Below are 22325 nucleotides of genomic sequence, written 5' to 3'. Positions count from 1 at the left end.
AGCACTGACTTTGGATATTTTCACTTGGTTGCCAGAGTTACGGGGTTTATTTTACTATCAACTGATTATTTGGTAGGAAGCCCAAATTATTCTGCTTGAATAATTACACAAATGAGGCTTTAAAAAGCCTGGTGACAAACTGTTAAACAGTCAGTAGGGCAAAAATAGTACACACAGATTTACTTTATTATTGGCTGTGTATAATCACCCCCTGCCCCAGTATCCAACCCTTGTTTACTAACAAGAACAGTCATGGTGATCTTTTATACTGCCACATGAAGGAAGCATGGTAAGCTGGTGATAGCAGTTTGGGCCAAGGTATAAGGGTATTGGGTGAACAGTGCAAGTGCATTTTTTGGGTAGATGACTGCACAGTTCCTTCAGTGCTGCACACTTTCCATGGGACTGGCTTGATAGCTAAAGAGTTTATTTGTGTAAAGCAGCAAGTCAGGCTTGCTGCCTCTAAGCCTGGCTTGTTCAGGTGACTGCTTAAAATTATGTGGTCACCTCTCAACACCTGCCCATACAGATTGCCATATAATGGTCAAAATTTATCTCTCTGTATCTATCTCATAGATCACAATACCTCTTAAATATTAAGATGATTATCTCTGTGTTTTCTGTAGCTATTGCCTTACAGGGCTAGCCTAAAAAAGGCCAGCATTTTAACTTGCTTTGGAGTACTGTATTTCAAACAGAGCTTGAATAAAAAATATATTGTTCTAATATTTTTAAACATTCACTGCTAAGATTAAGCAATTTAAGGGTTTAGAGATTGCACAGTCAAGGCAGGTGACCAGGTAGACGCAAGACCCAAGTGTGCTTTAGTACTGTTGATGTCAATTTTTACTCTTTTTTTTTTTATTTCAGTGAAATACTTTTAGATATGGAAGTACAGGCCTTTTGTATGTGCATGTATTTTAAGATGCCTTAACAGAACATGGGAGCTTTACTTCAGAAGTGCTGGGGATTGAGTGGCTTCAGCTTAAAATGGCATTAAAAGTGTGATGGCAATAATGGAATAGGAAGCTGCACTGCCATAAGTTGCTCTGAGAGTCATGTTCCTAACAACATGAAGGCTTAGGCTTGAAGTTTCTTTGTCCAAACTAACTAAGGATATTGTGCTGAGTAAGAAGAGTTATGCTTTTTTGCTGGGGTATGCAATATTAGGATACATTAAGAGTTTGTACAGTCTGTTAAACCATGGAAATGGCTTTATGGAAATTAGGTCAGCTACCAGATTAGAAAAGAAAATTTCTTAGGTATTTGATACTCTATAAAGGTATATAAAGGAAATTCTTTTTACAGTATAAAATGAGGCAATGGCTTGTGATTAAAAAGGAAGTTTTTTTGTTGGTGCAGTTTTGTTTTACCCTTAAAAACATGATTACATGATGGTAGAATGATGTCTGTTATCTTCACTTGCAGACTCAAATCATTGACTGTTGCAGGGGATCACAAAAGATATCTTTGGTCCAAAGAAGATATCCCTGAAAGATAGGATCACATATTTAAACAATTAGATCACTGGTTTATTAGAGCTTTAATATGACATGCATTTCCCACTGTGGATATTTTTTAGCATGTATCATGATATATGTGGGATTACTGTGTTTGTGGGATGTCCTTCCAGCAATGCAAATGCAACTGCAGGCCTGGATGAAGATCCTGCATTTCTACCTCTGCCAGCCTGCTGTGGGAGCAATGGCCAAACCTTCATTGGCTGAATGGGTGGCAGAGCTCCACCCTGGTATTTTAACTTTAAGAAAATAAACTTACTGAATAGGTTATATTATCAAAATAAAGGACTTTGGCATGTGCACACATACTGTTTTAGTGCAGTTTGTCCTGAGAGCACAGATAAAAGCAGGTCTTGTGTACCTCAGGGTGATGGAAGGAGTATTTTCTTCCATATTTTTATCAAAGGAAGAGGCTTTACTATGCTGCTCAAGGGTTGAAGCTAGAGACCCAAAGTGTGATTCAGGGTGAGGACACCATATCTGGTTTTAGGGAAAGTGAAAGATGAAAATCTTATTTAAACCTTGCTCTCAGTTTGAAGTTTTTATCTTTAGAAGTCTTTCCCGTTTGATTCAACTTGAGTCCCCTATAGGAGTGCTGAAAAGTTGTCCTTATTGGATTTTAGGGGACTTGAGAAATGAGTATTAAGAGGAGCATATATAAAAAAATAATTTTTGCTTGCATATATAATGCCATCACAATATTGTGCCTCTGAAGTATTAGTAAATTTTGAACTGTTGATATTTCTAATCCAAATTTACTGAAGAAAAGATGTTGCTGAAGAGCTGAATGAAATAATACCTCTTGATACATTTTATTACCTAAAACCAGTATGGGCTGATGGTGTTTCTTTAACTCAGTAATGTTCTTTCTATATAACAACAACAAAAACCAAAGTTCAGTGAGAACTTCACTGTTTGACTTTGTCAGCAGTGCAAGGAAGCCAGGGAGGTGTTGTGTTCTTGGGCTCAATCTTTGCTTTGCCTTATACAAGTGTATGTGAACCCCTGTGCCCCTCTTTTGTTTTTTCTGCTTTAACAGCTATTTTTACAGAATTACTTGTTCAGCTTATGTGCATGCAGTTTAGAATAGCAATACAGTTCTCTTCCATGGAGCAGGAACCAAATAGGATTTTTTTTTGTGGTCCTGTAAACTTCTTCGTTGTAAAATGCTCAGAATAAGTGTTTGATGTAGTTATTCTTAGTTTGGATCAAACAGAGGAGTCAAAAGTTGGGTGATTCAAATGCCGAATTCCCTGTTAATAGGACGGGAAGGTTTACAAAATATGCTAAGCAAGTCCTAGGTGAGCCCCTGAAAAACAAATCCTCAAAACTGACAGTAACAGAAAATTGGCTATATCTTGATATCATTTCAAACCATTTGAAGTGAGGAGTTGCTTTAAAATGATAGCCTATTCTGTGTATGGAAACTGATGGAAATAAAAATGATGGAAACATAACACGCAGTTGTGAAGAACTATGTGAGTTTACGTGAAATGAGCGTGATCTTACTTCGGGCAGCAGAGCAGTTCATTCAGGTTGCAGTAGCAGATGACCTGGCAGCCCTTCCCTTCCCAGAAGTGGTGTGGCAGAGCGTGGTGGACGTGCCGGAGGCTGTCCGTGCCCGCGGGGATGCTGTGGCAGCTGTGCTCCCGGAGGAGCCGCTTGTGGCACGAGCGGCGCTGGGCAGGCACCGCGGGGGCACCCGGCACCGAGCTCAGCACCAGCAGCAGCACCCAGAGCATCTTCATGTTTGCCAGGCTCCCCACAGCAGGGTGCTAAAGAGAAACAGGTATGTGACACGCTATTGCTGCTGAACAGGGCTCTTTCCCTCATTTGCTTCCTGCCTTGCGTTTCTCTTTCCTGTGAAGTTTCGGTCATTTGAGCCTGAGTGCTGGAGAGTGTTCTCTCCTAGGAGGTAAATAATATTGCAGCAGAATTGATATTCATTACTTTCTGTACAACCTTGGGAATCCTTTCATTGCCAATTGAAGCTTCTGATGCTGGCAATTTTGTTGTTTCTTTGGCCTCTCACCTTGAGAAAATTGCTTTGAGCTGGCCGTGTTTTTTTGGCGATGTAAGTGATTGTATCGATTGCTACCAAACCAGGGGGAAATGTCTGCCTGTGTGTCCTTGCCTCCCTGGCCACTTTGCCTGTCAAAACAAGAGTCACTCACATAAAATAAATAGCATCCTTCCCCATCAGAGTTGCAGAAAACCTGTTTGCTGATTGAATCCTGTGTCATGGGCTGTGTGAGAAGCTGAGGCATTAAGCAGTGTCGGCAGTGCTGCCACGTGCTGCTGTCCTGGCCTCTGGTATCATACAGCACTAGGGAGAATCTTCCTTATTGGGTTTCTTTAGTACTGCAGACTGCTTAGTTGAGTCTTGCTACTGGAGGTCATTGTGGTTTAACTGGCTTTTTAAAAGGTGGGATAAATTATCCCTTGCAAAACTCTCCTGCTGGCCACTAGGCTTTCCAATGTTTTGTTTAATGTGGGCTCTGCTGTTCTGTGCTGCTCTGCACAGTCTGACCATGCCACAAAGCTTTGGATCCTTGAACTTGCATTCACTTTCAAAATAGGCTTTTGAACAATGTTTCAGCTGAATTTTTATTGATATTAGGAGAGTGGGTTTTTTACCTTTCCTTATGCTCAAACAAAACGGACCTGTTATCTTAACTGAATTTAAACAGGAATTCTGCTCAGAAAATTAAAATAAAGAATGACCAGCTCTGCCCAGCACTCTCCTTGTATACTCATTTTTCTTGTGTAAGACTTAAGGAAGACTTTGCTGTCCTTCATCTTGTTGGCACTCTGGAACTGGTGCCCTGACACAATGTTATGGGCCAGCTCTGGTCTTCATTGTGGGGCTGAAGATTAGAATGGGCTAACCCAAAAATAACAATGTGTAAGACAACATCTGATCAAAGACTATGAAGGTGCAAGACAATATCTAATCAAAGACTATCAAAGGTGAAGTTAAGATGGTAGAGCTATTATCTAGATAAGGAAAAAAATGCCAGCTGTAGATGTGACTATAATATGAATTACTTTGTAAAAAATCTTGAGATCACCCTTGAAAACCAAACAGTAAAATTTTAAATATATAAATCTACAGTATTTTTTAGTAATTTTTCTCAGGTAGTTTTCTTGCCACTATAGCTATCTTATCTTCCATTTCTTCAGCCAATGAATAAAATGTAAGAATATCTGGAAATTGAGATTCATATTAGGGATAAAATGCAAAAACTCCAAGCTTTTTGGTTATTTATTTTTATATTTAAACTTGGGTTTTTTTGAACATCAGTAGCAAAATAAAACATTAAAAAGTGGCCAATATATTAAGGAACATGAGTGCAGTGAGAATAAGCTCTTCTGGGGCTTTTTTTGGCTTCTGTTGTAGAAGCAAAATTCATTGAATAATTCCTTTTAGTTTCCATGAACTTGTATGGGAACTCTTAGTAGAAGACTCCTATAAACTACTAGTTATGGAGCCTTGGGGATCTATTTTTAATTACCTCAGAGTGCAGTATTGAATAACATATTGTCTTTATTAGTTTTAGACCTCAAAACTACCACTCAAATAAAGTAAACATTGCCTGGTGTTTTTTAGACTTGAGTGTAGAATCTGTATTATTATATTCATGGGTTTATTTTGTAGGAATATAAACACTTAAGTTATGAGGGCTCTGCTCAGAGAAGTCTAATGCTTAAAGAGAAAAAATTATTGATACTATACCTAGATAAATGCCAGTGTCAGGGAGTAAAATTTAATCTTCTGTTCAAATAGTTTGGCTTAATTATTTAAGTATTTAATGGAAGAAAATTTCCATGAAAGAGAAAATTAGGAAGCAGGGGGTTTATGCCTTTGCTTCCTCTGATTGGATTATTCTGTGCTCTTCTACTGAGGATGAGGCATTCAAGATACCTTGCTCTTGTGAATTTTTTTTAATTTCTAATAATTCTGGTGATCTTTCCCTACCTGGAGTTCAACTTAAATGCTCATTTGACTCTGTTGCCAGCTGCCTACCTCCTCAAAATTTGTAGTAATTCACTTCTTGAAAAATAGGCACATTCATCCTGAAAATAGGTACATTCTCTGTACTCTGTCAAACTGCAAGATTCAAAAATCATGGCCTACATTTTTAAGGTGATTTTTAAGGTAACTCACTACTTGCCATTTAATAAAAATAATAGGATATTGCTGTAGTGTGTCATCAGAAGATTTTCTATGGGTGGGTGCCAAAATCAGTATTAGCTAAGTCAACATGCAGGACAGCTATGGATAGACAGCTCCTCTGACCAGTTATGCATTTTACCAATCATAAACATTGTTATTATTCAGAAAAAAATATTATAATTTTGTTTCTGCTTAAATATTTCCTCTGGGTTTGTTTGGTTTTTTTTTTTTTTTTTTGGTTTTTTTTGTTTTTTTGGATTTTTTTGTAGATCATAACCAAACAGAAACTTTTTGTGAAAAGGCCTTTCTTCAAAAGGGTATTTCTTTCCTGGGGGAGTGCAGTCCCTATTTGCAGATGAAGGCTTGCCAAGGAGCTCAGTGTTCCATCAGCTCCCTGCGCAGGATCGATGCAGACCTTTCAGATGCAGCATCTCTCTCTGACACACTGCTGCAACTTCTCCTGAGTGCTGCTGAACAGATGTTGGAGTGTCTCTGACTGCCTGGGTGAAGAACAGAGCTAGTATGTGCATGTTTATTTCAAAATGACTGTCAAAGGCATTGTCTGCTGTTGCATAGCACTGAAGATAGGCTTTTCTCATAAAACAAGTCAGGAAAATTCAATGAACAAATCCAATCACTAATGTGGCTCAGAGACTCGTTCATTGCCAGCAAGAATCCTCTTAAAGTCCTTTATTTTATAAAGCCTTCTGAAAAGATAGCAATGCCAGGCATGCTAAGCCTGACCAGCTTGCTCTATCAAGATTTTATCATTTCAAATTCTAGCAGGAATAGAGCCATATAAAAATACCGAAAATGAGCTCCTTGTATTTGCAAAAATTCTTTTCATTTAATTATTTTGATTATTTTGATGTGGTGTAAGTAAGATTTAACACCAAATGCACCTGGGAATACAAGTGCTTTGAAATACTTTGGAGCTTTTCCTAAAGGAAAATGGTTAGTTTGGGAATATGCATGATGAGTCAGGAATTAGTGCTGTCTCTGCTTGTTCAGCTGAGAGTGTTTGCAGGATCTTGCCAGGCAATTTGGCACCATCTAATCTTTGGATCCGCTAGATGCAGAGGTAATCACACTGAAGAGAAAACCCCAAGTCTCAGCCTCCTTGTCCAAGAACAGCAGGGTAATAGTTCATGGAAGTGATGTCCTTTAAAGGTCACACAGTATCAGTAGGAGCTCAGGTGTTAGAAAGAGAGAAAACTGAGAAATGGCACAAAATGTGTGTTTCAGCACTTCTAGAGATCCTGCGTGGTTGGGAAAACAGAAATATTTTTAGGTTGGTCTATCAACCATTAAAAATATCAATCCTTCATTAAATATATCCTTCTTTTCCCCTTAAATAGGTTGTATTTCTAGTTGCCTAATGTTGAAAACAAGAAATACATTAATGTGTACACTTTTGGTGTATGTTCTTTTCCAGTTTGTCCAGTGGTGTGTGCCAGGTTAACAAGTTGCACTTCAAAAGCATATATATATTAAAATTGTTTCACTTATTCAAAATGAAATGTATTTTGGTGTTTATTTATTTGTCAAGTTTGCCTTTCACAAGCACCTGTAAAATGCCGAGTATTTAGGTGTTAGTCCTTGATAGTTAGGTTTATTAGTGCATTACTAAAAAATCATTACATAAGAACTGCATAAGTGATAATATTGTGAAGAATTTTTTTCCATTAAAAAAAATTGTTACATCTATTTTGCTTGAACAGTTGGTGCACTGTAAGGACAGCAGCTATTCCACTGAGAATGAATTCCATGAATTACTGCTTTGTAATTGTCATCAATACCATGATTCTTTCCAGAAACTGAGTTCTCATGAAACCTCAGTTAGTTTTCTTTAAGACAGCAATTCATCATGAAGACACCTCTCTCCATATTATATTGAGCACTGGGAGGCAATATAGTATATTTAGTGACTTCAGATGTTCATATGGAGTATCCAACCTTGAAGAAAAGCAAGATAGTAAAAGAATTATTTTGATCTGGATCCCAGCCATGCAACTGCCTTGAATGGTACCTCCTGCCTGCAATATAACAGCTTCTCCCAAATCTTCTTCTGCATGTTCCCATATGTATTTCTAATTCTGTAATCTGTAACTAGAAGGAGCAGGTAGACAAGGATAATTGCAGGAGCAAAACGTACCTTAATCTTCTGGTTCACTCCCTTCCACGTTCTTGGCAGCTGTATCCTTTGAGATGTGCCCAGAGAGAGCTGGAGCTGGGATGAGAGGAGGGAGGGAGGGCTGATGGGAGATGCTGTACAAACAGCCCTTGTTTGTCCTTACTCTGCCTGTGAGTGATGAGCGCTGCTCTCCAGCAGTGGGTCACAGCGTGGGCTCCTCTCTCAGTCACTGCCAGCCCAGTCTTGGGGCAAAAACGTAACACATCCCTTCCAGCAGGAAACAGGTAATTCATCCAGGCTCTGATGCAAAGGTGTCACCTCAAAGAGCAAAGCATAGCACCCAGGACAAGAGAAGAGCAAAGATTCTGTGGAATACCTGTGTCTTGCTTGTGGAGTGTGATCAGGCTGGGGGAAATGGGAAGGAACATTTTTCTGGGGTTGTGCAGCCAGAAAAACATGGTTTCTACGCAGGTGTCCTATTTTGCATTTGGTGGACAAGAACAGACCTACTCAACAACCTCATGCAGTGCTTTAATTTTTGATTTTGGGATCCTTTCAAGTTTTCTGAAAATGACATAATAAAAAAACCCCCTTGATTATTTTAACCAGATTTCTAGTACAGCATGCTCAATGATGCCACGTATCAAGTTCTTTGCTGAACAATGTTTAATCAAGAGGTAAAGCATTACATTGAAGAGTATTTCAGAGGAAGTTATTTTAGACTAATTTCAGATTAATCAAATGATCTGGTACCATAAAAACAAGAATCTTAAATGGAATTGAAATATTATGTACTAATGAGAAAATAGTCTTGAGGGTGAAGCATGTGTCCTCATATTTCTCTTGCAATTTATCTCTTGTTCTACTGCAGCCATCCTGGACCTATTTTACAATGGGAATAGAGAAGGATGATTGTTGAGCTGTAATTCTTATATTTTTCTTGTGTGTGTTGTTTTGATTCTGATGTTATGTTGTAAGAGTTTAGTTTTCTCTGTCTGTTGGTCTGCTTCCAGTACAGAGGTTTGTTAGGAGTGCAAAAAGGTGCCCCAGCTCAGCTGGCTCAGTTTACAATCTGATGTCTTGGTGCTTGTTCAGCTTGATTTATTGGTAGTTGTTCACCCTCCTTCAGAAGTGAGGCCTCTGTAAGTGCACGTCCCATGTTCTGCTGCCTCAGCAAAGGGAATGGGTAAATGGCACACCTATTTAGAAGCAAACCTTTGGAAACTGAGCCTGCCTACTCGTGGTGCTCCCATCCAGCAGGGTGCTCCCCCTCTGTGCTGGAGATGGGCAGCTGGGATGGAGGAACATGGGGTGCATGGCTGTGCCTCTGCCTCTGGTTAGAAACGTGAGGAAGGACATTTGTGCCGCTGTGGTTACACGAACACGGCAACTTAAAAGGGGAGGGAGGAGATAGCTGCAGGCAGCAGCTGTCAGAGCAGGACAGCCTTGCCTTTCCAGGGTGACAAAATGCCTGCTGCTGCTGCCTCTGCCTTGCTGCAGAAATTCCTCCCTGGTGCAGAGCATGGCCCCAGCGTTCCGTGCCCTACATGAGATGACGGCGATGCCTGCAGGAGTACGCGGTGTTCCAGGGCAGCCTTGGCCCTGGGAGCAAGCAGGGAACAGGCTGGGAGCCTGCTGGGCAAGCACAGCAGCAGGGATAAGACTTGGAGAAGGGAGAGAGAGCATAGCGCGCTGAAGCTCTGGATTTGAATGCCTTTTTAGTTACTTGCAAATAAATTCTGGTCTGGATAATTTGAAGTTTTTGTCAGAAGGTGTAATAAAAGTGTGTTAGGATTATTAACTTGCTTTCTTTTTAAGTTTTCTTGTGTTTTCCAGGGAACATATGTGTTTTCAGAACATTTTTTCAGAGCCCTGTCTGGACAGCAGTCCAGTGAGCTGGCAGTTTTGTCTGTAAATTGGAGTATGTGAGGGATAGTTTTCTTCAGGAGATGTCTTGCTGCATTTTGAGAAAAGACAGTTCAAACAAAGTTGGTGTTTGGCTGGTAATTTTTTTTTTGTTTTTGCTCTCCTCCATAGTTCCATGTATGATATTTTCAGTCACTGAAAACTTCCAGGAAGGAGAGGAAGTTTTCTCCCTTGTGATGCTGCTACGGAGTAGAGACTGAGAAGCAAAGTGGGATCTGGAGGAAGCGAAAGTTTTGAGGAATTTCATCAGTGAAATGCAACCCAAAAGGAAGTCACTATGACTGCTGTAAAACAGCTCTTTAAGGAGTTAAAAGTGAGGTGTGGGAAATGAATGGAAGGGCTGGGGAGCCTGTACTGAGAGAAAGTGCATAGCAGTACTTCCAGATCTTGCCTTCTTTCCCTTTCTCCACTTTGCCCCTGACCTGCTGCCCTGAATATCTGTTTCTCTGCTGTCTGTCTCACTCCTTGTCTCTCCAGCCCTGAAGGCCTTTCCTTCATTCTCAGTTTCCTTGGGCCTTTCTGCCCAGCCCCACATCCCGGTGGGCTCAGCAGCCGGTGGTGTCTGGCACGGGCTGGCAGGGCGCCAGCTCTGACAGAGGGCCATTGAAAACTGCAGCAGCCTTTTTGTTCCCTGCCATGGCATCTGGGATCTACAGGAGAACCAGAAGGAAATCTTGCTTTTTCACCCTCCTTCATCTGTGCAGAGAGAGAAACCCTGAGCTGTGTTTGACTCATTTTATTTGGAGGCAATCTTTTAGATGTACACGTATCCCTGTTTGTGTCTGGAGAGCTATGGCATTATTAGAGGTAGGATGCAAAGCAGAGCTCCTTTGGGGTTTTTTTTCCTCTTCCCCAGGCTGAAGTCAGTGAGAAGTGATGGCCCATGAGGAGGCAGTGGCAGATGGAGGCAGGAGGGGGTGTGACAAGGTAGCAGCAGCAATCTGTAAGAGAGAAGTAGTTTTCAAAGGAGAATGGCCCCTGGTAGGGTGAGACAGAAGAAAGAAAAGGCAGCATTAAAATTCAGCTGCAAAAGCATGGCTGTCTCTGACATGTAACATTATTCTAGACTAAATTTGTGTAACATGCCCTGGGAAAATGATATTTTTCTCCTTTTTTTCTTTTATTTTTAAGTACTCAGTGCACTCTAAAATGTGCTTTGCATTTTTAACGTGAGCCACACAGGTTTAGCTTTTTGCTGTCAATGAAAACCACTTTGCATCTTATTTGTATCCTTGATACCAACACTAAGCTCTTTTCAGGCTGACAGTGAGAAATAGCAATGCATCTCCACTCACAGTAAATCTCCTTAAAAGATACCACTTTACCTTTGAGTTAACTGGCTCATTCATACATAGAGCTCATATGAGGAGATCTGTAAGGAGCCCCAGAACCTGATTTTAGCAGATGATGCAGTCTAAAGCTGTACTTGAAGATTATAAAGGAATATATGTATTGTAGGGATGCATAAAGACCTTGGAGACATAATGCCAGTGGTAATGACAGTGCCAGCAGAGCTAAGATATTAACTGCTGTCACCATTTGTTACAGACCACAGTGGGTTAGGGACCTGGGATTTTATCATCAGCACAATGGGCTGTTAAGAAAAGATAAAAGTCTTATGTGTTCATTTTGCAAATACACATAAGTGTAAAACAAATGTATCTCACATTACACCCCTCATGTCACATTTTTCATGACTCAAATTTTATTATATCGGTCAGAAAAAGTAATTGGAAACTGTTCTTGCGCTTTCATTTTGTGTAATTTTTTTTCATTTGTTCACTTGTTTTTTTCTTTTATTTTAAAGAAAATGTGCTGTTAAATACTCTACAATTGCCTTTGCAATTCTTGCATCTGATAATTTGTTTTATACCTTGTACTTGCATTAGCTTGGAGGATTCACCTGAGTTTTGTGGAACACCTTCATTGTTTGTTCTGTACTTCTTGTTCATCCAGCATTTCTTCTATTTCATGCCTTTGTTTTTGGGCACTGCATTACTTCCAGCTGCTGTTTTCTGCAAAACCCCTTTGTTTCCTCTCTCTCTTTCTGATTTTTGGCTTACTGGTTTTACTGTCAGTTTTCACAACTTTTTTTCTGCAGGTTGCAATCTGTGCTTGGTTAAAATGGAAACCCAAAGTACTGGGCTATCAAAGGCATCTTTTAGTATATTTCCTCAGATCAATGGCCTCTTGGCATGCTCAGGCTGTTGCTGGTTTTTTCTCTGAAGGCAAAGAGGATGCAGTATACTCAGAACCTGCTGATGTAATGAACCATTAGTTTCAGACAGACCAAATGAGTCGATGTTTTAAGCGTGTATATAGAAAGTTTGATGTCTCAAGTTGGCAAATGAGTCTGAATGTGTTATTGAAAAATTATTTTTAATTGAGAGACTATGCCCAGCCATCACAGATATTGCTTGTGTGATGTCTAGAAATCCATGCCTGCATGGATGAGCCAGCAGTGGACCCTTGCAGAAAAGAAAGCCAACAGTACCCTGGCAAGAGGAGGAGTGCTGTCAGCAAGCTGGGATGGTGATCCCTTCTCCTCTTCACTGGTCAGACACACTGAGTGCTGAGTCCAGATCTGAGTGAGCTAGTGTGAAAGGAATGTGGATGAACTGGAGGGAAGCCAGTGAAGGGCCACAAAGGTGATTGAGGGACTGGAGCATCTATTGTACAAAGCCTATGGTAGAGCTGGGAGTCTTCAGCCTGGAGAAAGGATCTTGTGTGTATCTCTCCATCTAAAAATACCTGATGTGGGTTGGGCAAAAAAGGAGCCAGACTTTCCTTAGTGGTGCTCAGTGACAGGACAAAAGGCAATGGACACCAGCTTGACACAGAGGATTCCACCTCAAAATCTAAAGAACTTTTTTATCTGTGAGGAAGATAAAACAGTGACCACAGAGACTGTGGAGATCTCCTCAGAGATATAAACCTCAGCTGAATTCAGGCTAAGACCAAGCTGCTGTAGCTGACCCTGCCTGCAGGAATGTTGGACTGCTTGGTCTCCAGAGGTCTCTCTGAACCTCATCTGCTCTGTGATTTCAGCTCCTTACTCAAATGAAAATCAGCTAGCAGTGCAGCATAGGCTCTGAGCTGTAATCACCTGTACTGAGTGCACCATCTTGAGTGAGCTTGTGTAATTGTGGTTTTACAAGGCAAATCTTTTGTTTGCAAACTCCCTATTTGTCCCTATCACTTTTTGTCAGGTCACAGCCCAGATGCCCTGGAAGAGCAGCAACTTCCCTGTGTTGTGGCAAGTGATTGTGTATGCTATCATTAATTTTTGAACATTAAGTATTAATAGAAAATTTAGTTTCTTTAGGAGCCTCTGATGAGGGTTTTTTGCCAAAATCTTTCTGAAAACTGCAGATGCTGTGATAAAAGCTGAATGAGTCTTAGACTTAGTCACAGTTCATCTCACAGTGATGTTCTTCCACCTGCCTTACCTGCCAGGAATAGTTTTGGGGTATGAAAGCTGAAAGGTCTTCTGCCTTTGAATCTCAATAGAACCTCTTCACTTGTTGACAGGTAATAATGAGCTCATTTTAGATCTTCATTGACAGGAAAAGTATTTGTTTGTCTAATAACTAACATAGAGTAATAGTTACAATTCTTGAGTATTTGCCTTATTTTTGCAAAATTGTCCCTCTGGACTTTTTCATCCAAGGAATTATTACCCTTAGCTTCAATTGCATGGTCCCTTGGTAGCTTCAAATTTATTTACAAAGGTTGTGTACCTGTAAAGGGCTGTAGCTCCTGAGCAGAGCTGCAGGTATTTTTTTTTTCAGGTCTTTATGAATCCTACAGCTATTGATAGCAAATGCTACCAGCTTGGGGATAATACAGAATAGCTAGCAAGTCCACTGGTATTGATAGAGCTAATGGTGTCTGTGGTGTTTCATAGTTCATGAGATGAAGTCTGTAGAGACTTGTTCATTACACCTATGTGTGTACCCCAAATGAAGCCCCCCACAAGGAATTTGGAGGTTTCACCCAAGCACTACTGCTGCTGGCTGACACTGCATTCTGCAGCTCTTCGAAACATATTTTAGAAAGATAAGCCTTTGGCTCTCAGGCAGACGTGGCTCTATCAGAGGATGGAAATCAACGGAGGAGCATCTCCACAGAAGGAGCACTTCTCATTCTCCATGAGAAGAGAGACAGAGTGCTTTGCTGCTGGAAGGGCTGGGTTAAGTATACTGAGGGCCCTAGGTGAAATACTGCCTTTATTCTTTAATGTAATGAATGAAGAGGAATTTTACTGAAATCACTTTTAATTTCAGACTTTTATTCTGCACTCAAAACGAAACTTCAGTGTCTTATATGTACAAGATACAAATTGCATCCATAACTGACGTTGCATTCATAATTGACTGAGAAAGAGTAGTACCTAGACTTTTGGGTCACAAAACTGTGAATCACAGCTGAAACCTTTTTTTGAATGATATTAGGCTTGACACTCAACAGAGAAAAATAACAGGGCCTTATTTGTAACATATGTCAGTGCAGCTGATTTTTAGTCAGCTTTAACTGCTAAAGGAGACCACTCACTGTGTAGTTTATCATCATCATAATACAGAAAAATCCACAAAGAATGTTATTTGTGGAAAAATTAATTTCATCTAATCAATCTTTATTTCTGAGCAGAAGCTGAACAGGGATGACAGTTATTCTCTTGCTGGGGTATACAGCTTGCAATGAATACTTTTTACATTGTTCCCCTTGGTCACTATGGTTAAGTGTATTACTCTTCTGATACTATTTTATTTTTCAATATTTATGTATGCTGATTCAATGGGAAAACAGTAATAAAATGATGTCTTTATACGCTTCTTTTGGTGATCCTCAAGTCAATAAAGTACATTTTGGTTTCTATGGGCAATGGTCTTGGCAGTTCCTTCAAAAGTACTTAGGTGACTACTTCATTGTTGCATGTTTCTTGTTGTCACTGTAAATAGTTTGCAGAGCTTTTAACTTTGCATTTAATTTTGTACATCATCTTACAGTAGATCTCTGTTTTCCAAGGTTTGAAAATAATATGCATCTTCACAAGATATTTTTTATGTAGTATATAACATATGTGTACACAGAGGTCCTCAGCTGCTTCTTATGCAGTCTTCCTTGGTCGCTGGAATGACTGAAAATTTAATCCAAAGCATTGTCAAAAATGCTTTCCAGACTCTCCCTGCTTCAAGAGAGATTTAAAGCATCATGTTCAGAATATCTAAAACTGAATTATTGCTTTGTTATCTTTGCACTGCCTCTTGATTGTGTTAGCAAGACCTTACAGTAGAGTGCTGGGTGAACATTATTCAACTCTTCAATACAGAACTAGTAGAGTTCAGCATGTTTTGACAATAAGTTGCCCAAGAAAAAGGATAGCTTTACATAAAGCAAAAGCAAGCAAACTATTTACTATTGTCTTCTGCAACCTTGGCTTTTATTAAGCTTAAGATATACACAACACATGGACAATAAAAAACATAATTTGACATGTGTGTATTTATGTAAATGTTTATATAAAATTAATATTTTCTATATATCCCCTTAATCCCGTTCACCACCAAATTAATCAGGACTTCCTACAGAGGGTTACAGAATGGGTAAGGGTGAAAGGGACCATAGTGGCTCATCTGGTCCAACTTTCCTGCCAAGCAGGGTCATCCAAGAGCTTATTGCCTTTCTCCTTAAAATATTTCATCATCAGGTTTGCCAGACACCTCTATGGGAGTAAACTATAGAAACAGTTTCATCTGGCTTTTGTGCATGTATCTTAGCATAAAAATTTAATAGTCTGTATGACATACATTTGCAGTAGATTTCCCACTAGATGATTAACATTTTGTGGCTCTTTTTGGTTTATGTTTTCTATTTTAATAGTAAAAAAATTGCAGAGAAGTCTTTCTGTCCATAGGGTGACAACCCAAGCATGAGAATTCTTCACATTTCTTGAGGCATGCTCGTTAGGGAGAGGGCTGGTTAAAACAGTTCAAAAGGTTACCCAGTCCCTGTTTTCTACATATTTTTGTTGGGTTTGTTGTGCTGTAATGGGAATGTCTCCCTGGGATTCACAACTAAAGTGAAAATGATTATTTGAGTCGTACTTCCTTTTAACCCCTCTTGTCAATGCTGTTCCTCACTGTTGAACTTGTGTAATTCAGAGTCAGCGTTACCAGATTGCTTTTGTCAGTACCAGCACATTAGCATGCACAAAAGGGACTGGTTTTGTACCCTGAAATATAAACTGTCACTAAAAGAGCTTGTACAGTTTGGCAAACCTGGAAATAATTGGCATTCAAAGCAGCAAATTGACTTCTAGGTGCTGAATATTCAGCGTTTATAAAGTCATCATGAGAAATTCACGATTGAAGGCTCTTTGCATTAAATTTCTTGGGTTTGCTTTCTCACCAACTTAATAAACATAGAAAGGTTTACATAAATCCTAGCTCTCATTCTGCCAGTTCTAGAGGGCTTTTAGTTATCCAATAGGAAAGTAATTTGTTGTTAATTGTATTCTATAAAGCTGGATTTCATGAAAAGTGTGAAGTCTTATGGTTTGAATACTCCTGAAGTGTTTACTGCAATGCTCTTTTCTTTGCTTAAATTCTACATGTTAGATCTAACCTAATTAATGACTTTATAAGTTCTCCTGTTGGATAAGGATTCATTTCTGATTTCATATGACTTGTTGATGAGTCTAATTGAATGTGGAAAACAAACCTAAGCATAGCCGATTTACTAATTTTTCTTATCTTTATTTGCTATTCCAGTTCTATCACTGTCCTATCACACGTAAAGCTCAGACAACACCACCCAGACCCCCAAGGCATTTGAAATGTAAAATTATGAATGCTGTTAACAGCACAGAGCATACCAAAGGTGGATTCTGAGAGGAATAAATCAGCCTTGGAGTGACCACCACTTATCTCTAGCTGGTAAAGCTTAATCACTAGGTGGGTAATGATTCTTCTAAAAAGTCACTTATTCCTTTGGGCTTTTATTTTCACAGTTTATGCTTTGAAGAGGTTACATGTCATTTATAGGTTGTTTTGGTGCTGGCTGCTCAGTGGCTGTCTTAAATTTAAACCCCAAGGCTTGGTTCTGCTTGGGGTGGCTAATGGAGGAGAGGGACAATGCTACCCCACACCAGCTCCCTGGAACTGATGCCCTTGGTCTGTTAGCATTGTTAAAAGTATGTAAGACATGTGTGAAAGGGGCAGTCAGAATGCTGAGGAACTTCCTTCCTTGATGGCTTTCCTGAAGAAATGAGATTTCTAACAAAAAGGGGTTGTGAATAAAGATTAGTCCATAAAGTGTAATGTGTAATACAGTTGCCTGATGATGGAGGAGGTGTTCCTGCACAAGACTAAAATGTAAAGAAAGACTATGCAGTTCAGGAAGATATAAAGTCTTTATCCATCATGTGAGATCTTATGGATTAAATATCCAGGATTATCAGGGATCTCAGAGCCAGTTTTGTGCATATGTTATTAAACATCAGTCTGTGTATATGTTATTAAGCATCTTTTGAAAATTAGGTGGGTTTGGTTACAAAGAAAAGTGATAAGTTATAGCAAGATTCTGTAGAATATAAAGTAATTTTTTGCTTCCAGGAGGCAAACAGTATCATTGTCGTTGAAAGTATCTAAGTTCACATAATACACAAGAACATGGTCTTGTCATGTTTTGATTTGCTTGAACTTTTCATTCAGGCTTTGTAGAAATACGCCCTTGATCTTTTATCAGAGGAATCTGATCCCTAGTTCTCCATACTGTGTGATTGGTGTGCAATCTTACCACCTTTTCCTCATGTAAGCAATGTTAAATTATTTTAATTTGTCTTTTATGGAACTATGTGTGGATGGAGGGAGAGCAGAATTTGTTTGTTGGTGAGCCAGACAATTTCAGAGTAGGAAAGTGGGAGATTGGGCTAGTAAGGAAAAGAGATTCTTTAAACTTTTTCACCCTGTGAAAAGTAAAAACATAACCTAAATAATTATTTGCTTTAGATATTAATGGCCACTGTAGAAAAATGCAACTGCCACAGGAGAAAAAGTTACCATTTAGTGAAGCTGGTGTTCAATTTCTTATACCCATCACCATCACCCTGAACAGTGATCCTGACCTGCAGGTATTAAGCCTGAAGATTGCAGAATTGCATCACTCCTTCCATCCTTCCTGAACCTCTGCTTAAAGGGAGGAATTTACAACAGGACACTTTGTCTGTTCAGTGGTGGAGAGAGAGAACACCCCTAATGGTACTGAATTTGGGAAGGATGACAGTTCTGCCACTTAAGAAAACAAAATTAAAATTAAAAGTAATCCTACCTGATTATTCATTAAGATTAAAAAAATAAATTAGACTTCATGGTCTAGTTGATGGTCTGAAGACATCTATCTTGCAGAGATTCTGATAGCTGTGATTTAAATTGTACCCCAGCAGTGCAAATAAGAAAGGAAAAAAAGGCATCACAAGAAGCACATTGCAGAAATTGTACCTCATCACTACATGAGAAGGCAGTGAATGAGGTTTGTATAATCAGCTTTGAACAACTTCATCTTCAAATGCAGGTAAGTATTAAAATCTAGAACTAGCTTTCCTTAATGACATTTTTAAACAGGCTGTTTGACTTCATTCAAAACTAACTCCCATTTAAAGCTGTTTTTATTAGTTAAAGCCTGACTTGAACACAACCTTTTTCACTGATCAGACAGGTGGCTCATGTGTGACTTTGCGCTGGTTCTTTGCTTGTTCTGACAGTGCTGATCACACCCCAGACTTTCCATTGCCTGGAGAACTTACATCAGGATAAATGTGCATCTGTCCATAGGCTTAGTCTGATAGCACAGTGGCCATACAGGGTGTGTGTATAGTACAAACATCCATATTTTAGAGATAATGTCTATTTTATGCTGCCTCCCACAGCCCAGCCCTCCCTGTTGCTCTGCCCTGAGGCACTGGGGATGTGAATCCTCTGAGAGCTGCTAAAGACAGGCTGTGTTTTCATCCTGAGGGAGAGCAACCCTCAGCTGCGATATCCAAGCTTAATCTGTTGGACAGTCTCTTATAACACCTTAATTTTTTTTTTTTTTCTGTAAGAAACTGGTTAAGTCTCTGCTTATGAGTTTATGAGAAGCCTCTGTCCTATGGAATTTGTGAATATTTAAATTCTGATCGCTCCCCTTTGCATCCTGCAAAGGAAATGAAATTAAATCATTCATATCAGATTGAACACCTGCACATGTAAAAGACAATAATTAAAATAATTTTATTAACCTTGTGTAATCAGGTTTTCCTTGCCATTAGTACACCTGCAGCAGTACTGTGACTTTTCAACAGCCAACATAGTGGTCTTTGAGTGTGCTTTTCTTGTGCACACACACACAGAGTCCAACCAGAATAGCATTATTCATTATATTGATTGAAAAAAGCAGAGGTGCTGTGGGATTTCCACCTGAGAGGTTTCTAAAACTTCATAGCAGAAGACATTGAACTGCCTGGTCTGGCTTAAGTTAACCCTTCTTTCAGCTAGACAAATGTAGTCTGTGGCTTCCAAAAGTCCCCTTCAATAGTTTCATGGTTCTGTGAAACACCATGGTGCAATGCCTTCATATCAGGCACAGTTACAGTGCTTCTAAAATTACAGTTTATTATGAAAATGTTGAAAAAATGGGTCTAAAACTTTCTCAAGAGGAGAGGTGGAGGGGCAGGCAGCAATCTACTTTCTGGTGGCCATCAGTAGGATCTGAGGGAACAGCATGAAGCTGTGTCAGGGAGGTTTAGGTTGGATATTAAGGAAAGGTTCTTCATCCAGAGGTGGTTGGGCACTGGAACAGGCTCCCCAGGGTAGCGGTCACAGCACCAAGCCTGCCAGAGCTCAAGAAGTGTTTCAACAATGCTCTCAGGCACATGGTGTGACTCTTGGGACTGTCCTGTGCAGGGCCAGGAGTTGGACTTCAATGATCCTGGTGGGTCCTTTCCAAATCAGCTTATTCTGTGATTCTGTGAAGAAGCAAACCAGCCAATTCATCCTCCTGTGCCATTGGTCTTCTGAGCAATATCCTGCAGGGAGAAAGCAGCACCCTTTTTTGAGAGCATGACCCATTTTTGTGCCCTGCATGTAAAGTTTGCACTTCAGCTTTGCAAAGAATGAACTGTCCAGATGGCCAAAGCGCAGGTACAAATCACGTCTGCTGGCTGTCCAGCATGTCCCATGTGCAATTCCATGCCCCAAATGCAGGATTTCTCCTTCCCCAAAACACTGGCCTTGCTCTCTTTGGCATGGTAAGATCTGATTGAGCAGTGTTATCAAACGGTGGTGGCAAGGAGAGCTCCACTCAGGAATCTGGTGACGTTGTAGCAGATTGTTAGGAGGAATATGTGGGTTTTTGTGAGCTGCTGAGATAGTTACTGCTGTAACTATCATTCCATGTCCTGGAATGAGCATCTGCACAGGCAGGTAAAGCCGGGACAGACGGCAGAGGGCACGAGTGAATGCCTTAAGCATCAGGGCTTGCTTCTGACGGGAACCTGAATTTCTCTGCTAGTGTAAATGTACCCTTTCCCTTCAACCTTTCCCCCCCTCTTTTTAGCATGTGCTGTCTGGGCCTGTCTGCCTGTCTGCCCCTCCATCCCTCCCCAGTCAGCACTCAGAGGAAGGCATTGCTCCTGGTGAGCTCACCGCTGATTATTTCTGAGGTTTGTTAGGGCAAACAAACAAAGCTGTTTGGTTGGGTTTGCCTGTTTGGTTGGGGGGTTTTGTTTGTCTCTTTGAATTTTTTTTTTGCCTTTTTTTTTTTGCCTAATTTTTTTTTTTTGCCTATTTTTTACACATCTATCACACATTTCTGCGGGACCTTTTCACCAATTTAGTGGGAAAAAAGCCAAACAAAAAAAAAAAAAACAAGAAACAAACCAGAGCAAGCTAAACCAGTGCGCGCTGCTGAAACTTGTTATTTGGTGCCACCTGGTGTCGGCGTGTCCGGCCGAGGCGGGCGCGGTGCGGGGCGGTGTCGGAGCCGGCGGTGCGGGAGCGGTGCGGGACAGGCGATGCAGGAGCGGTGCGGGGCTGGCGGTGCGGGGCAGGCGGTGCGGGGCGGTGCGGGAGAAGTGAGGGGCGGTGCGGGAGCCGTACGGAGCTGGCGGTGCGGGAGCGGTGCGGTCGGTGCGGGGCGGTGCGGGAGCGGCAGTGCGGGGCTGTCCGTGCGGGACAGGCGGTGCGAGAGCGGTGCGGGAGAAGTGAGGGGCGGTGCGGGAGAGGTGCGGGAGCGGTGCGGGGCTGGCCGTGCGGGACAGGCGGTGCGGAGCGGTGCGGGAGAAGTGAGGGGCGGTGCGGGAGCGGCGATGCGGGGCAGGCGGTGCGGGGCGGTGCGGGAGCAGTGCGGGAGCGGCGATGCGGGGCTGGCCGTGCGGGACAGGCGGTGCGGAGCGGTGCGGAGGAGGCCGTGGGGGACAGGCGGTGCGGAGCGGTGCGGGAGAAGTGAGGGGCAGTGCGGAGCGGTGCGGGGCGGTGGGGGCTGGCCGTGCGGGACAGGCGGTGCGGAGCGGTGCGGGGGAGGCCGTGCGGGAACTCCGCTGTGCCGCGTCCGCAGCCTGGCAAACCCGCTCCTCAAGGAACCCACCCACCCAGCACAGACAGCCCCGGGCTTTCCGCGGGAGAGGCGGTCAGTCCGCGCTGGAATTCGCCGGGACAGACGGCAGAGGGCACGAGCGAATGCCTTAAGCATCGGGGCTTGCTTCTGATGGGAGCCTGAATTTCTCTGCTAGTGTAAATGTACCCTTTCCCTTCAACCTTTCCCCCTTCCTCTTTTTAGCATGATGGTAGTGTCAATGATTTGTCAAATCAATGCTTTGTCATTGATCTCTGCATGCTTTGTTTTAATTTCTTCATATTTCTTTTATCTACCTCCTCTATAAACACAACGCAAAATATTGCAGACAAACCCAGGTCTATTCTGCCGGAGGGGACGGGAATGTACCCGCTGAAAAAAGACTAAAAACTGAGGCATATGGCTGAGGAAGTCTAAGCTTCACGAGAAATAGCAAAAAGCTCAAAGCCATTTTTCCCTCCTTACTGCTCGGTTATTGCAAAAAGAGTCAACTGAGAGGTCCTTTTGATGGGAGTATTGCTGGGTTTACCAGACCCGGTGGAGTGCCTCTTTAAATCTGTGAGACTGATCAAAAGAAAACACTCAGCTACTCTAATCCTTTATAGGCATGTTTCACTCTTGTACTATTTAATTTCTGATAGGCAAGTTCAGGACTGAACTAATTTATTCCTGGCATGAAGCCTGGGATGTAACATGCCAAGGAGCAGTATATAATAACTACAATTGGATGGAGGAGCGTAGGTCAGCACATGTTTCACACCACTCCTTTTACTACTGGAGTCATGGGGTAAAATCTACTCTTTTTGCCAACTTTGGTGAAGGTGTAAATGCACATGCACAATGTAATGGCTTTAAATCTTGGAATCCTACTTGTATGCACCAGATGGATCTTGTATAAACGTTCCACTTTACAGCATGTTAGCATTTGCTAGTAGTTAGCTGGAGGTTATAGCTG

The 22325-nt window shown here is 41.3% G+C and overlaps 2 protein-coding genes across 2 annotated transcripts; both read right to left on the bottom strand.

Annotated features, from left to right (window-relative positions):
- SCRG1 (stimulator of chondrogenesis 1) lies at window positions 1–7899 on the bottom strand. The gene is made up of 3 exons (XM_058024952.1): window positions 7853–7899; window positions 3030–3295; window positions 1–1490 (listed from the first exon to the last, which is right to left on the bottom strand). The coding sequence occupies exons 2-3, from the start codon at window positions 3266–3268 to the stop codon at window positions 1436–1438; spliced, it is 294 nt and encodes a 97-aa protein (XP_057880935.1). The 5' UTR covers window positions 3269–3295; window positions 7853–7899; the 3' UTR covers window positions 1–1435.
- Window positions 7900–20713: 12814 nt separating this feature from the next.
- Window positions 20714–21487, bottom strand: LOC131083466 (uncharacterized). The gene has a single exon (XM_058024212.1). It carries the CDS (start codon window positions 21485–21487, stop codon window positions 20714–20716), a length of 774 nt encoding a protein of 257 aa, XP_057880195.1.
- Between the last annotated feature and the right edge of the window lie 838 nt (window positions 21488–22325).

This window comes from Melospiza georgiana, chromosome 5 (assembly GCF_028018845.1).
Source record: "Melospiza georgiana isolate bMelGeo1 chromosome 5, bMelGeo1.pri, whole genome shotgun sequence".
Lineage (NCBI taxonomy): Eukaryota > Metazoa > Chordata > Aves > Passeriformes > Passerellidae > Melospiza > Melospiza georgiana.
Note: the sequence above shows the minus strand (reverse complement) of the source record. Positions and strands in the feature narration are given on the sequence as shown.